General features: G+C 41.8%; 1 protein-coding gene across 1 annotated transcript in view; it reads right to left on the bottom strand.

Annotated features, from left to right (window-relative positions):
* Positions 1-11,153, bottom strand: part of LOC124789538 (glutamate-gated chloride channel-like) — a 131,564-nt gene extending 120,411 nt beyond the window's left edge. Inside the window, exons 1-2 of the mRNA XM_047256937.1 lie at positions 11,020-11,153; positions 4,377-4,458 (exon numbers count right to left, since the gene is read on the bottom strand). Coding sequence (XP_047112893.1) covers positions 4,377-4,453 — 77 coding nt within the window. The 5' untranslated portion in view covers positions 4,454-4,458; positions 11,020-11,153. The remainder of the gene's footprint in view (positions 1-4,376; positions 4,459-11,019) is intronic.
* Positions 11,154-17,242: the final 6,089 nt, after the last annotated feature.

Here is a 17,242-nt window from a genome sequence, read left to right as displayed (position 1 = left end):
CCAGTGAGGCTTCTAACCAGCAGTGTGTAGAGGTTACCTGCCTGGAGGTGCATCTGTTGAGGGGGTATTATTCGTAGCATGACTTTCTTCCATTTGTTCAGGCTAACAGTGGAAATGAAGGATGTTTATTTGTACATTCTCGATGGACAAGCGTCGTCCTTTATCCTACATCTTTACAGTGAGTGAGCTCTGGGCACTCTCCTCTTCCAAGATGACGACAGCCTTGTTCTTAGTGCTTCGTGGATATGATCCTGGTTTCACCAGTAGTCTGGGAGCATATCACATTTGGACTGCTCCTCTCAGTCACTTCATCTTGTTTCCGCAAGAAGATCTGAGACTGTTTGGACTAGCGATCAAACATGACACTCAACAGCTCTGTAGTTCATTAGCTCTGCGAACCTAATCATGAAAATATGGCTTCAGTTGGATACAGGTTACGTGAAGAAACTTGTAGACTGTCTTACTCGCCGAATTGGGGCTGTGTTGCACGATGCTGGCATGATATCTCCCGTGGAGGGTGTGACTAATTGTTTGTCCGCTTTGTTTACTTTTACTAGTCAAACAGAAATTCCTTCTGAACTTGTAGCGTAATTCGCTGCCACATGATGAATATGGCAGCTATATTTCCATCGTCGTGGTTATTAAGTTATTATACCGCCGTCTTAACTTCACATGGTAGAATTTGTTACTACCAACTGAAGAAACGTTATACGGGTAGGTTTCATTACAATGCCCAACACCTGAAAGGAATTATTTTCTTCAACCATACTTCCGCCATTTAGATAATTTTTCCTATAAATGAATGAATGGGAACTATAGGACTGTAACAGATCCAGAGTAATAAAACTTGTATACTGAGTGCTGAGGGATATACCTATATGTGAAGGGACTTTATGTGAGGGACAGACTCAGTTGGGAGATAGAGTTCAGAGCTAACTGCAGGCTGCTCGTTACGATCCAGTTTCGAAAAAGGAATTTTGAGGTAGCCATAAATACACGATCGGATTTGCCTGAATTGATTTTGTCCCTTCAGTTGTAATCTAGAAACTGATCGATCACAGCTGCAAAACAGTTCCTGTTTAAAGAAATTACAAGTTTGTGGGGTCTTTAGAGACTTTTAACTGCAATATAAATAAAATGAGTGTAGCTGCAATTAACTATATCAAATGATCCAGCCGAACAAGGCATATCTTTGGAATTCAGTAGTTCATATGTTAGAACATATCTCTGTCATAGTGACACTAGTTATTTCAACAACTTTAGCAGACGATGAAATTTAGCTTGCATCCTATTGGCTGCAGCTATAGTTCCTTTCCCACCAAGCCACTCTGCCCCACTGATGTGGCATATATTGCGAAAACAAAATGCAACAATTGGGCCTCCACCTCAATGAAGCAGATTTTCTGTGTAAATGCTGTGAGACAAAAGAGCTGACCACTTGACACAGTACCGTCTTCTGAATGAACGTCGCAGACTACAAGACGTTTTTAAAGTTAATTACAAGGCCATAGTATGCGTAACTTTCTGGAAAAGTTTTATTCAACGAAAACAAAGAAAAGAAATAAATTTCATCCTATATGGCATCATTGCAGCTACCAAGTCAAAAATTAAAAACGTTACATAATGGTACTACGTAAAATGGCTTTCTTTCAATATTTATAAAATAAATTAAATAATAATTTTAATGCAGTAAGCGAAACAATTTTTTGAATCACTGTCCACTGTACTGCTACTGTTCGAAGAGCCACATTACATACGTTTACCCAGTGCCGTAGTTACGGAATACCAAGAATGGTCTCCATCGAATCGAGAGGTAGTTATGCTTATTTCGCTAACCTACGAGGTTTCCTGCCTAATGTTACACGACTGGCTCTTCAGAGAACCTGGAAGACCTCAACTGTGTTCGGTTTTGTTAACATTAGTATTTAGGAGCTGACGAATAATCAGTTCCACCAGACTTTTGCTACTTCAAGCTACCTGCTTGCTTCAGCAACCAGCACTAATGCAGTAACATTGGTACAGCGGACAAGCGGTAGTGCTAGTTTATCGAACTGTACTGAGAGGATGGTAGAAACCATTATGAATGAAAATTCAACACCTTAAACAGAATTGCATGTTCATGGAATAGATAAATATTGCAAGAAAATTTATCGTTAGTGGGTGATCGTTCGGACAAGCTTCTACATCCCTAATACTTCGTGGGTTGAAATACAACTCAGTAATTAAACTAATCCATCCTGAACCGTTTCAGTGGACCTCCAAGGAACTCCAACGTCCATTCAAATATGTGAACCAGTGTATCGAGCCCTTCTGCCGAAACAGTTTGAAAAGAAAACAATATTAACAGAACACTTACTATTCAGAGAAACTTTGTAACGATTCTTAAAGCTAGGAACATCCATATGCTCTATATCCGTTATTTTCGTTATTACTTTTCCTCTCATTGCTAGTCTCATTCTGGAATTTAATAATTAGTTGATTACATTTCCTGTTTCTTTCTTGTAAAATGTGACATCATGTATGATCTTGTGTCCGACACTGGTACTACTAAATACGATAAATAAATATAATCTTAAAAGTTCTTCGAATTTTATTTATGATCCGTCTCAATAGATAACTTGCCCAGTTAAATGTGTTCAAAGGCTGCGAAATAGTAGTTTACTCAACAGTGCCATCACGTTGAGCAACGCAATTAATTATTTCAAATACCAAGCACAACATACTCGACATGAATAAACATCAACGACCTAAAAGAAGAATGGCAAAGAAAAAAGTGTTGGTTGTAAGAATATTATACTGATACGTGAATATGGAACTTGAGATGACAGCTGTAACTACATTTAATTCACCAGTGCTATGCGAAATCAGATCAGGATTTCTGCTCCTGATAACATTGCTCGTGCATCGTTAACACACTGTACGGTTACAAATGCCAACACTTTCGTCACGCCGCCATGAAACGTAACGTGCAGTTAGCACGTGGGAAATGGGGCTAGACCTCATGTGAAGATGAAATGTCTTGCGTGTCACCTTTCGTTTGTGTTACCAAACACGATCCACCGTCCTATTGATGGATTCATTCCAGTTTTCAGGCAACTACAGAAAGTGCTTATCTGTTGGCGCCGAGGAAAGTGGTTCACTGGTTAACAGTCTAACTCAGAGACGGGAGGACGGCAGTTCAAGCCCTCTCCCAGTCATCAACGTGTAGGTTTCCGGTAGGTATTGTAGATCGCGTATAAGTGCTGCGACGGTTCCCTTGAAAGTGACGCGGCCGATGTCTTTCCCCAACATGGGTTAATGATCCCTCTTCCGTTTAAGTCTTAGTACAGTGAGTGCCACTCAGGTGTTAGAGGAAAACCGCAGATTCAAATATATACCAAGGGCAAAGAACCCAGGAACCTGTCGAGTAGCGAAGGCGAAAGGGCATTTAAATACCCATGAAAGCAAGAAGTGTTTGTGACATTAATTTCTGAACATGATTGACTGCTTGACTAAGTCATCCACAATATAGATTGGTGTGCAACTTACCAAGTCAGTGTTTAATGCAATATGTAAGTTCCACACGAACTAGAGAAACACAGCCCTTACTATGTCAAAATATTTAACCAGAGTGTTGGCCGGCACCTGAACAGTTTTCGCTTTCAAAAGAAGCGCGTTAGTACTGCCCATTCTCTATATAAGAGCTGAATCCATGTCTGTCTGTGCCATATACCATAGAATTATTTAAAATGGGTCAAGGAAAAATAGTAATGTTAGCAGGAGAAGCAAATGCTCATCCATTTACACGTTCTCAAGTACCTACAAAAATAGGAAAGAAAACAAAAAAAGACTAACATCACAATTCTTTTCTTTGTGGAGATCACAGAAAAATTTAATTGAATGATAAGTCTTTTAATAAGTTTATATTTGCAATCAGAGATGAACGGTTGAGGCACTAGGAATAATTAACCAAAAACAGAAACGAATTGCAGAGTTGGAGCAACACATATGCCTTTACACTTAGATTATGAACAATTACTTATTAAAGAAATCACATTCAGTTGTATAGCACTAGACGAAATCACATTCAGTTATATAGCACTAGACAACAATCTGTTTGTGGCGTTGCATTGTTCCTTCTTAACCTCTTCGTGCATCTAACCTAACTTACTGGTACTGTAAGAACTATTGCAGTGAAACTCTGGTCATGGAATTCTTATACTTCGTTCTTATTTTCTGCAATTTTTACATAGCTTCCATCAAATTATTAAACCTTAATGAAAACAGTGACTTGAGAGTAAAAATGCAACAGTATCTACTTTGACTTACTTATAATATCCGACACTATAGTCATGATGCGTAATGTGTCAGCACTATGAGTACATCTTGGCACTTACGTGACTTTTGACAGATTCACAACCAACAGCACCAAAGCACAAAATCGCCGCAGCTTGCTGGGTGTTGCGCTCAGCATGATTCCTGTAAATGGAATCCGTATTTCAACAGCTTGAAACTCAACATATGTAAAACTAACAGTGCGAAATTCACATACTAGTTAACATAGTTCAGCAATGTTCATGTTATGCTATAAGGAGAAGTATACCTGATATGTCTATTTTCTTAATAGCAATTACTAATATCTAACCACCATGCCCAGACTGATACTGCCCAGAGACGTATGCTCAACCGGTCGAGATGGCGCACTGGTTAGCACACTGGACTCGCATTCGGGAGAACGACGGTTCAAACCCGCGTCCGGCCATACTGATTTAGATTTTCCGTGATTTACCTAAATTACTTCAAGCCAATGCCGGGATGGTTCCTCTGAAAGGGCACGGCTATATTCTTTCCCCATCCTTCCCTAATCCGGTGGGACCGATGAGCTCGCTGTTTGGTTCCCTCCCCCAAACCCACAAGGCAACGTGAAGACAGGTCACGTAAAGGACTGTTCTTATGCTTTGTAGCCTCCACAACCTAGCCTAGCAACTTCAAACTCTGTGTTTATAAATGGTTGACTCTCTTTCCTCTGTTATATTGTTCAGTAATTAGTTCATTTAGAACTGTGTGCGTCAGGTATAAAATAAAACTGACCCGGGATTTGTTAAATTAAAACTGTACAAAGTTGGCGAAAAATCTAAACCAAGAAAGTCGGCTATCCGGGCCAAGAGTCTTTAACCGACAACTGGATCCTATAGGAACGTTGTTCCATATCTAACGTTACACTGGCAGTGTGGATGTGTATTCCTATTAAAGATAGAAACTATCTTTAGACTACTTATTTTTCATTCGATGTATTTTTCAAGTGCATAGATATATATGTAATATCTTCTAACTCTGCAGTTTTACTGGTTGTGATGAAAGGTAAGGGTTAAGAAGTGTGTATGTCATTTAAGATGCAAATGTTTGATATGCAGTTCCCAATGTTTAGAAGGGCCACCACCCTCTCTCCCGGTTACTTTTTAGGATCCGTCACTGAGGATTTTTATTTTAGTTAGTCTTCTTTGTCACAGAGGATGTGGACAAATCGCTTACGCCCTAAAACTCTGGCAAAACAGCGTACTCGGATCTTTTAAAATACGCGCTGAAATTCACAGTCCACTTCGAGAAGGAAGACAACTAGAATATTTTCTGCATACAAGCCCAAATGGAGGTGCCACCATATGAAATGTCTGAGGTGCAAATCGCTAAATATGAAAACACTACGGTAAACAAAATAAGTGCCGAAGAAATTATCAAATTCTCTAAGTTGTGGCAAAAGACATACCTTTATACAGCCCTCATCGAGATTCCTACACACCCTGTTATAACTCAAGAAATCACATTACGATGTCAGCCGTGGCATGGACTAAGTCGATCTCATGTTTAAGTATAACACAGTTATAGATCGAATAGCATGCATCGTTATCTTGCAGTGCGAACAGAAACATCAAAGCAGAAAATGTCTTCGTGGACATATCCGACGGCTTGCTAAGATACTCGTTAAATGTATAATTGATGTCAAGAAAAGGGCAACATTACAGATGGTGAACGCCACGAAGCCTGTTTACAAAGCGTTACCCGGCTAAGGTTAAGTGTACACAGTGAAACGAGACGCCCAATGCCGAGGGGACAGTGTTTTAAGTACACGCATCAAAGAAGTAGGAGGAAAAAAGATTTCACACACATTTGAACATTAGGCGGAAAGTTTCGCAAGACTACGAAGAATATGAGGATACACTAATGCTGCAAAAAATTCATAATATTTGTCGCATAGACCTGAGTTTCGAGCTTAGCAAAGAAGATTCAGAAAACTTAGTCTAAGGATGATACTCTGTTAAACAATCTGCCTCACTAAACAAGTTATCATATGTGAACGACAAAACTAGTTCGAGGAGCGCATTCCATGTTTATGAAAAAATTAAGTTTTGACGTTCAAAGTAGCACCATACGTGGAATGACATACATTACTCGATGGATAGATCCCGGCGAAATGACAGTGTAGGAGGAGTATTGTGGAGCAAGACTGCCGTCCACTTCCAAGGATTCAGTAGTGTAGACTGCACCCGGCACTGTATCTGTCTTCCTGTCATGAACACAATGATGCTGCCACCTGATCGGACATTTACTGAATAGATTAGACTAGATTAGATTTACTTTCATTCAAATTGATCCGTAGTGAGGAGGTCCTCCAGGATGTAGAATATGTCAGAAAAACAGTAATACATGAGCAACATTTACAGCTGAAACAAATAAGCTAATGTACCTTCTACCGGTCCCAAGTGGAATGATCGTCATTTTTTAATGAACACTATATGAAAGAATCATTTTACAAAGACTCATTTCCTAAGATCACATTAATGCACTGAATTTAAAATAAAGAAATGTTTTTTTTATTTGTAAGGCAATAAACATAATAGAACTACTACAGTACTTATTTACAATGAACACAGTACTGCACTGAAATGGTGCAGAAGTTAGATTGTACTTATACACACACTCTCACACACACACACACACACACACACACACACACACACACACACACACAAATCAGTTGGTTCTACTGAGAAATTCATCAATTGGAGTAGAAGGAGTTGGCCACCAATAAATCCTTTAGGCTTTTAAACTGAATTTCTTAGGTTGTTAAGCTTTTTATGGCTGCTGGCAAGTTTTTGAAAATGGGTCTTCCTGAATAATGCACACCTTTTTGTACAAGAGTAAGTGACTTTAAATCCTTGTGAAGGTTATTCTTATTTCTAGTATTGCCTTCTGAGACAATATTATTAGACAAAGCTAATACACCAGATCGTAGCGGGAAGTACCTTGGTCTCGTTATAACATAGCATTTATATATTAATAGAGTATTGGACTTTAGAATGAGAAAGAAAAACATCTCCAATTCTTAGTATCGGAATTACGCTACTGTTCAGACCAAAGACGTTATGCGAATGTAATGTAATTGTGTTATACGCTCCATGCGCTAGATCTTATTCCTTGATGGGAGAGAGGGTATCTGTTACCCTAAGAAGATGGCTTCTGTAAGGGTAATTCTTGGAAAGGAAAGACGTGATCTAGCTGAGCCTATTGTGCCGCTAGTTGAATAACATAAGTAGAATTATTCAGAAGAACTATGGATTGTTTGTATGAAGTGTTATAATAATATTGTACATTGGAATATTGTGAAGACACTAACAAAAGCCGGATGCAGGAGACTGATGGTGAAGGGACGATAATTATTTCACTCTTTATGTTATTAACCTTTGGTAAGACATCGCAGTGCGTCACTTTGGAGGGTGAGGAGCCTGGACGCCGCAGTCGACTCTACAGCATACAGCTCCGCAAGGAGCTGCTAGTTCCTGTACCTGACCCACATTCCACTGAGCGGAGGCCACCGACTGATTTACTGGTTGTCAGTTTTCAGACGAATGTGGATAAATTTATTACATACTGACTTAACACATTGTTGTAGGATTTTCTGAGGACAGGTGTCAGTAAAATCGAGGAGATAGTATAACGTGAGTAGATAGAACACGTTGCAGTTCAAACTAGTGCGTGTTGGTACGTGACAGTGCGGTCATAGAAAGTAAGAGCAGAAAATGTTTTCGCGGGCAGCCACGACGGTGAGCGGTAGAAAGAAGAGGCAGTGCTGAAGCAAAAGCTTGCAGACTGTGCGAGCAAAATGTTAAAAATTAATTAAGTCGATAGTGTGCAGGTTATGAGGACGGACACGATGCTGAGACGATTGGGATTCAGGTAATTACTCCAAACAAGAAGAAGAAGGTGAATTTATACAACAAATATCCTACTTGAGATGTGGGTAGATGTCTCATCAAGCAGCAGCTTTAACGACGTTACGGACAACACAAAAGCTTGCAACATTGCGAAAACATGACAAGTTTTATTGCACAAAATTGGACCTCTCCGAGATACATTGTTCTGTCTATGGCATTTTATTTTAATAGATGTCAGAATAAGCAAGTCACAATGGGCGGACGGGACAATATAGTTTCAGAAAAAGCTTATTGCATCAGATTCTTACAAATAAATGAAACATCTGAATTAAAGCTGTCAGTCGTTTATTCAGACGAAACGTGGATTTGTAGACGTCACGATGAAAATCTATGTCGTGGAAGTTATACTGAGTTAGCAGTATTGTCACACAAAGGCGCCAGTCAGTGTTTAATTGTTGGGCTATGCACGTATTTGCATGTAATCTTGTAGAGTTCAGCGCTCCACTTGAAAGATTACTAGAATTTGAGGCAAAACAAGCGCCGTAACTATGTAAGTGGTACAGAGGCAAGCTAGTGTTCCGGGGCTTACCACAGCTTACTACTACCAGCGCGATGTCATCATAACGCGTCGGTGCTTAACATACAAAGGATAGCACCATACTTTAGAAGTGAAATTGAAAATTAAAATAACTCTTCCAAACTTCGTCGGTGTATGCTTACAAACATTAATATTAACATTAAGTTTCAGAATGATCAAATGAATGTGTTAGGCAAAATATACTATCTTAAGAGAAAAATATGTGGCACTAAATAATAAAATTTGAAAGCTAAAAATTAGTCAGAATATGTCATAATTAAAAGTTATAAGTCTCAACTTGAACAGAGCAATATTTTGGCCAAAACCCGCGTTTTTACGGAAAATTGAAGCCGCTAAATATTAGACCCACAAAGCTGTAAATTCGTATACGGCCTCAGTTCCATGTAAAACCATTAAGTATCTGACACCAATAAGCTACCTCTGTCAGTTTTCATTTGTAACGAAAACGTCCTTATTCATGGTAGATTAAGTATCATTTACATTTTTAATATAAAGTTCTGATTACAGCACTTGATTACATTCATGAAATAATACAGCTGTATCAAGTTTCAAAAACTAAATTGTAAATAATAAGGGGTACGAGGAATCTTAAACAGGCAGTTCAGAGGTCATGTTCTACTGTTGGTTCCGTTCTAAAAATTCTAGCCGGAAAAGTTTAAATGCCGTCGAGTTAAAACTTTCAGGAACCAAAGCAAACTTAACTCTATCTGTATACAAATTAAGAGGATTGTAAATTGTTAAACGACGGAGTTATTAATTAACATGTTTCTGAGAAAGGGACTATTTAGGTACTCCTACCTGTGCATAGGGCGGTTAATAGCAGATGTTCTATTGGACAGTCCACTGTGCCCCTATATAAATACAGCCAGAGAGGCAGTGAAAAGAGACACTTTGCACCGAGATATCAGTCTGCCCGCATCAGTCCAACGCCTGCGTGCGTTGTGCTTCGGATGAGCAGACTTGAATGCGTTTTCGGTAAAAGTTGGAAGTGAACTCGCGAGGACTGTACACCATCCACAATCGCTTAGATTTCACGGAAGTATTTGTTTTTGTTCCGCCCATAATGTTGACAAAACCGTGTGGAAAGTGGCGAGATTTTTTTCACTTTTATGGCGAGCGATTAACTTTTGGGTTTAGAAGTCAGGGCGACAGACCATTTTACTTGGGACATCTTACAGAGGTGGCATCTGCACTGTTAATAGTGTTGTTTCCGATAGAGACAGTAGTTAGAATACGAAGAGTTATATTCCGTATGTGTGAACTTTTGCAAAAATATCAATCAGTTAAAAATTAAAACTTTTATCTATGGACATAGGTCCTGATACCGCTGAGTAAATGGCAGGTAGGAACAACTTATTTAAGTGAGAACAAAGAGTAAAGTGGACTTACAGACTGGAAGTTATCAGTATGTTCTCCATCGCTTTCTCCTTGATCGCAAAATTTGTAAACGGCGGAGGTAGATGTAAAGCACGCACAGATAATTTAAGTGTCTTTTCATAATGAAATAATGAAGTAACAAGTATTTGACTTTTATCCGCCACCTCGCAAGTTTAAGTCCTTATCACCCCTTCCCCTCCATTTTCCTTGGGCGTAAACACGACGGCGTCTCCACCTTGCCGAGGTCTCCCTTTCGCTTTGACATACTGCTTCTTCGCACGTGACAATGTTTTCAAACAATGCCACATCCATCGCCGCTGTAAGAGTGCAGGCGCATAGCTCGTCAACGCTAGGACGGAAATTATGTGAACACCATTTACCTGAACATGTTTTTCTGCACACATCTTTGAGCAAAATGATGTTTTCATTGGTCTTTTTAACTGTCATATACAGCTGTTGTATCTTTCTAACTGAGTGCCTGCATTACGTCACCAACGACAGGGAATTAGAGAAGTCGATTAGTTGGTTGGTTGCTTTGAGGAAGGAGACCAGACAGCGAGGTCATCGGTCTCATCGGATTAGGGAAGGACGGGGAAGGAAGCCGGCCGTGCCCTTTGAAAGGAACCATCCCGGCATTTGCCTGGAGCGATTTAGGGAAATGACGGAAAATCTAAATCAGGATGGCCGGACGCGGGATTGAACCGTCGTCCTCCCGAATGTGGAAGTCGATTAGTGATAAATGTTAGACTGACTAATAAATATAAGGAAGATACAAATATTTGGATGCATGTGTTAACGAAACGCGAAAACTGTGACTGGCAGGCAGGCGGGAGAATGGCGTTGTTTGGCACCTACCTGCTGTGTGTGGACAGCCGAGACGCCAGCGCCCACCTCGCGTCTGCGTGTGTCTGCGGTGGACCCGCAGTGGGCACAGCCTCTGGCCGCCTCATAGCTGCCGGATGTGCCCCATCAGGGTCGGCTCGCCATTGGACGCGACCCACGCCCGGCTGCGCTCCTTTCACTTGTAGCTCCACCACTCACCCGCAATTTGCGACACCTATTAAGCACTTCAGCCCGATCTCGCAGTGACAACGGGTATATATGTTTATACTGCGACTGTTTGTGTTCCTGCGTAGTTCGTCTCTCTCTCTCTCTCTCTCTCTCTCATTCCCGCCCCCCCCCCTCCCCCACTCTTTATCTCTCTCTCAGCTCCAATAAGTATCATGGTACATATGCATGGTACCTCCATTTGGCAACGCGTCGTTACTGTTATTTGTTTACTTATTGTCTTTTACTGGCCTGGTTGAATAGGCACTACATGAAAAAAGAAAGGAAGGGAGATTTGTTCAAAATGGTTCAAATGGCTCTGAGCACTATGGGACTTAACTTCTGAGGTCATCAGTCCCCTAGAACTTAGAACTACTTAAACCTAACTAACCTAAGGACATCACACACATCCATGCCCGAGGCAGGATTCGAAGCTGCGCCGTAGCGATCGAGCGGTTAGAGATTGTAGCGCCTAGAACCCCTCGGCCACCCCGGCCGGCAGGAGAGATTAGTGTTTGATATCTTAATGTCCCTCCAACAATGAAATCCTTGGAGACTAATCACTAACTCGGATTTGATAAATGTCAGGTATCTTGGATTTTAACCTTAGGTTGTCTGCCACTATCTGCTAAAAGCGCATGCACTATTTTCATTACACTTATAACGTTCAATCGACCTTGACGTAACCACTTCCTCCGTCCTACTCACATCCCACTTGGCCTCCTGTACTGACTCAAAGCTATGGAAATCTTTCTCTGTCGGATGGTTGATGGAAGCAGTTGTGGCCTGTGTAATTAATACCTTCACCACTTTTCTGGAAATAATCAGAACACATTAAACGTCTTAATCCCGCTTCTTCCGACGATGAGTCTGTGTTGCTTTGTGTGTGTGTGTGTGTGTGTGTGTGTGTGTGTGTGTACGTGTTACTGCTACTTGGCCGAGAAACCAACATTGCATTTCGTCAGAGGACTTTGCTGACAAAACCTGCTTTCTATTAGAACAGATTTTGGCTGTTCCTCTGTGCGTGCATGTGTGTGTGTGTGTGTGTGTGTGTGTGTGTGTGTGTGTGTTGTAACTACTTTAGTAACCACAGAGGTGAGATATTTACAACCCACCCACCCACACAAACACACACACACACACACACACACACACACACACACACACACACACGCTCAGAGGAACAGCCAAAATCTGTTCTAATAGAATGCAGGTTTCGTCAGCAAAGTCCGCTGACGAAATGAACCCACACACACACACACACACACAAATACACTGAGGTGCCAAAGAAACTGTTACACATGCCTAATATAGTGTAGGGCTCCCGCGAGCACGCAGAAGTGCCGCAACACGATGTGGCATGGATTCAAATAATGTCTGAAGTAGTACTGAAGGGAACTGATACCATGAATGCTGCAGGGCCGTCCATAAATCCGTAAGAATTGGAGGGGCGTGCAGATCTCTTCCGAAAAGCACGTTGCAAGGCATCCAAGATAAGCTCAATAATGTTCATGTCTAGGGTGTGTGGTGGCCATCAGAAGCGTTTAAACTCAGAAGAGTGTTCCTGGACTCACTATGTAGCAATTCGTGACGTGTGGGGTTCGCATTGTCCTGCTGGAATTGCTCAAGTCCGTCGGAATGCACAATAGACATCAGTGTACGCAGGTGATCAGACAGGATGTTTACGTACGTGTCAGAGACTTATCTAGACGTAGTAGGGGTATCATCACTATAGCTGCACACGCACCATTACAGAGCCTCCACCAGCTTGAAGAATCCCCTGCTGACATGCAGCGTTCATGAATTCATGAGGCGGTCTCCATACTCGTGCACGTCCATCTGCCCGATACAATTTGAAACGAGACTCGTCCAACCAGGCAACATGTTTCCAGTCTTCAACATCCCAATGTCGGTGTTGACGGGCCCAGACGAGGAGTAAGGCTTTGTGTCGTACAATCATCAACGGTACCACTGGTATACAGTTAACATTTCTTGTACTATCCGACACTTAGAGAGGTCAGCCTGAATTAGATGCTTCTTGGTGCCAAACTGTCAGCTATTAGTTGTGTCTTTAGGAAGAAATCGTCTGAATGGGGCATTGATTTTGTCGTAGTTTTCATCTAATTTTTTTGTGCGCGCAGCGAAGAGAATTATTGTTATAAGTGCCAACATATTATTTTACTAAGTGATTAAAATAAACGAAATAACCTTAGTTTTCAAAGAGTCAAGACTCTTTATTCATTGTGGTCCGTTTGTAGAACCCTGACAAACAAGAGATGGTGACCTTGCCTATAATGTGCTGCTACAAGTATCCGATGTTCTACCAGTACAATGTCCGCCTGCTTAGCTGAGTGGTAACGTGCTTGCCTCCCATGTAGGCGGCCCGGGTTCGATTCCCGGTGGGGTTGGAGATTTTCTCTGCTTGTGAACCGGGTGTTGTGTTGTCCTCCACATCATTTCATCCTCATCAGCGGTACGCAAGTCGCCCAATACGGCGTCGATTGAAATAAGACTTGCACTCGGCTGCTGATCTTCCTCGGATGGGACCTGCCGGTCGACAATGCCACACGATCATTTCATTTTCATTTACTGGTACAAAAAAAAAAAAATGTGTTTAGCATTATTAGCGCAACATAATGTTTACAAATGATATGCTAATTTTTCTATATGGCCGGTCGAAGTGGCAGTGCGGTTAAAGGCGCTGCAGTCTGGAACCGCAAGACCGCTACGGTCGCAGGTTCGAATCCTGCCTCGGGCATGGATGTTTGTGATGTCCTTAGGTTAGTTAGGTTTAACTAGTTCTAAGTTCTAGGGGACTAATGACCTCAGCAGTTGAGTCCCATAGTGCTCAGAGCCATTTGAACCATTTTTTTCTATGGTTTTTTTATCCTAAGCCGTCCGGGGTGGCCGAGCGGTTCTAGGCGCTACAGTCTGGAACCGCGCGACCGATACGGTCGCAGGTTCGAATCCTGCCTCGGGCATGGATGTGTGTGATGTCCTTAGGTTAGTTAGGTTTAAGTAATTGTAAGTTCTAGGGGACTGATGACCTCAGAAGTTAGGTCCCATAGTGCTCAGAGCCATTTTTTTTATCCTAAGTTATTAATTAAACTTTTTGCATTATAGTATGACAACTGAAAGCCGTTTAGAAGGTGGAGCTCAGATGAGTTGCATTTATCTGTAACAGTATATCTAAGTGTGGATCATGGATTAAATGTAAGCGCATGCATATACAATGTGCCTAATCTAGCAATTAAGAAGCGTTCTGAAAATAAAATAAATAATGCGAACGAAGCTATAAAAATGTTTGGTTTCAGTAAAGTGTTTCCAATGCAATTGACAACTTTGGAGCGTTCAGTAACTGAAGCAACATATTTTTTTCTCGGCCGATTTCGGTTGAAAAAATGAGGAGATTATTATTGGACATTGTGAAACATTTATGCTTCAGCTTCTGTAATTTCATGAAGTTCTGATAGGTGGGAGGGCTATACGGTGCCTTAAGAAATGGCGTCTGTAACGGAGGTGCGTTCCAAGCAGAGAGCTGCCATTGGGTTTCTTTTTGCAGAAAATCAGAACATCACAGAAATTCGTAGGCGCTTGAAGAATGTCTACAGAGAACTGGCAGTGAACAAAATCACGATGGCTCGTTGGCTAATGCGTCTGTCATCTTCCCAACAAGGTCGCGCTGTCCGATCTCCAGTGGGCAGGACGGCCGCACACAGCTCTGATGCCTGCAATGTTGGAACGTGCGGACACTCTCAGTGCAAACGAAATTCTCCTTCTCCAGGACAACGCAAGGCCTCAGGCAAGTCTGCACACCAGAGAAGAGCTCACGAAACTTCATTGGTCTGTTCTTCATCATCCACTCTACAGGCCGAATCTCGGGCCTTCCGGCTTCCATCTGTTTAGCCAAATGAAGGACGCACTGGTGGGAAGCATTACGTGGATGATGGCTAGACTACTGATGCAGTAAGACGTTGGCCCCGACATCGACCAGTAGAGTGGTACCATGCGGGCATCCAGGCCCTTGCAGTAAGGTGGTATAAGGCCGTCGTACTGAACGGATATTATGTTAAAAAATAGGGATTTGTAGCTAAAAGAGTGGAGAATAATGTGATGTCTTGAAATCCTGTATAAAACCAACCAGCTTTCCCGAAAATATGTATTTCATTACTTATTGAGCATCCCTCGCTAATTCGTTAGCATATTCTTATATCTGAAGACATTATGTTCGATTGAAACATGTTAGACGTAAGAAAACTTGGTTTCTACATTCCACAGAACGAAACAGATTCCGCCGTAGTTTCAATACAGTAGAAGCTACGGCAGACAAAAGGTGGAGGGCGGGGGTGGGGGAGGGGGTGGGGTTAAAGAGTCGATAAGGAAGACACCATAGAACCTCATTCGTAAAAGAGAGAAATGGTAGAGCGAGTTGTGCGAGGGAGATCGAATGGAATAAATGATCAGATGCATAATATGCAGATTGTGGATTCATCCAGAGGATGGAAGGCTGGGGAAAGAAGTGAAAAAGTTCCATTGCAGTTCCCGCAAGTAGTGATGCAAAAACTACAAAATGAAATATTTCCTCAAAGTTAGATTATTACATACCTTTACGCTCAGGGATTTTGTTTATGAAGGTGGTACATCTCATGCACCAAATGGTGCAAATTAGGACACCAGAGTCCTTAATTGTACCACTTGCAGGCTTTTAGTAAGTTAAGTGCAGTGTGTCTATTTTCCTTAGAATCTCCATCATTTAAATCAGTTACTAAGGACAATATTCTGCAGTTGACGATAGCATTGTATAAATAATGTTCGAACTTAATGTTTAGGCTTTAATAAGTAAAGAATCAAAAGTGATGTAATTTGGGTATCTCTCCTCTACACTGGCGGAATAGGGGGCCTAAGATGCTGCATGAGATTCTAACTGTATCTCAGCCGGGGGCAGTCTGGAGTCGATACACGGCGCGCTCGTCCCGGTGTAACGGTAGTGGACGCACCTGAATGTTACATGGACTGGTGGGAGCCAGCCACAGAGCATACACTGACAACGCGCCGAGTGGAGCTGGCAGCCAGCTCAGGGTGGGACTGGGCTTAGAGGAGCCGTCGGTGGCTGGGCGAAGGCTGCAGCGTGAATGCGAGGAGGCACAGAGCCCCGAGCTTCGGACCTCGGAGTACGAGTGGTGGCTAATGATGACGACGGTTGTCCAACAGATGCAGCAGCTCGGCGGCCGTCTGATTTCTGCCGTCGGCTCGATTGGCAACGATGGCACGCGCTGCCCATTGACGTGATGTGTCTCGACAAGTCATTTCCGAAGTCTTGCCGCACATTGACGTAACGTGTGGCCATTTGCCATGTCGGCTGTATCGTCAGTCACGTGTCTCTAAGACATTATCTGGACCATCGTGTCCCGAAATTTCTTGGCATCCCCAGTACATCGTCCGCACTGCAACACACCTCCCCTCTGCAACAAAACCTAGCTAAAATATACACTGAGATATATGCAGACATGACAAGTCTGTTGTTTTTGTAATTATAATAACTGCCTGAATCGGAACTCTGTACATGAACTGTGAACAGACAGTAGGATAGACTATACATGCTACATTTCTCCATATTACCATGTTTGTGTCCACTTTCACGAAACATTTTGCATTTTGTCCCATTGAGGCTTTAGGCAAAGCTTATAGTTCACGTAATTCACTTGTCCATTCTGCAGCACAGACCACTAACTCGTACAGATACGGTTTTGTGATTCCTGGACGTCTTGTAGAATATTTTAATCGCCACGTCACAGCAATCACGCTTTATCTATCTCAGATTACAGAATCAATATACATTTACTTTAAATCTATACTTACCTCCAACGATTCATTACTCATCAACAATATATTCATGATATTTCCCTCGTTATATACAACCCTATTAATCAATTACGGGATATCAAGGATCAGTTGCAACACTTTCTGACCATCTTGCCCCAAAAGAGGACACAATGGCTTTGTGACACCCTTCCCGACAGAATCAGTGCTT

This window comes from Schistocerca piceifrons, chromosome 1 (genome assembly GCF_021461385.2).
Source record: "Schistocerca piceifrons isolate TAMUIC-IGC-003096 chromosome 1, iqSchPice1.1, whole genome shotgun sequence".
NCBI classification, from domain to species: Eukaryota; Metazoa; Arthropoda; class Insecta; order Orthoptera; family Acrididae; genus Schistocerca; species Schistocerca piceifrons.
The sequence above is the reverse complement of the archived record's forward strand: the minus strand, read 5'-3'. Positions and strand labels throughout refer to the sequence as shown.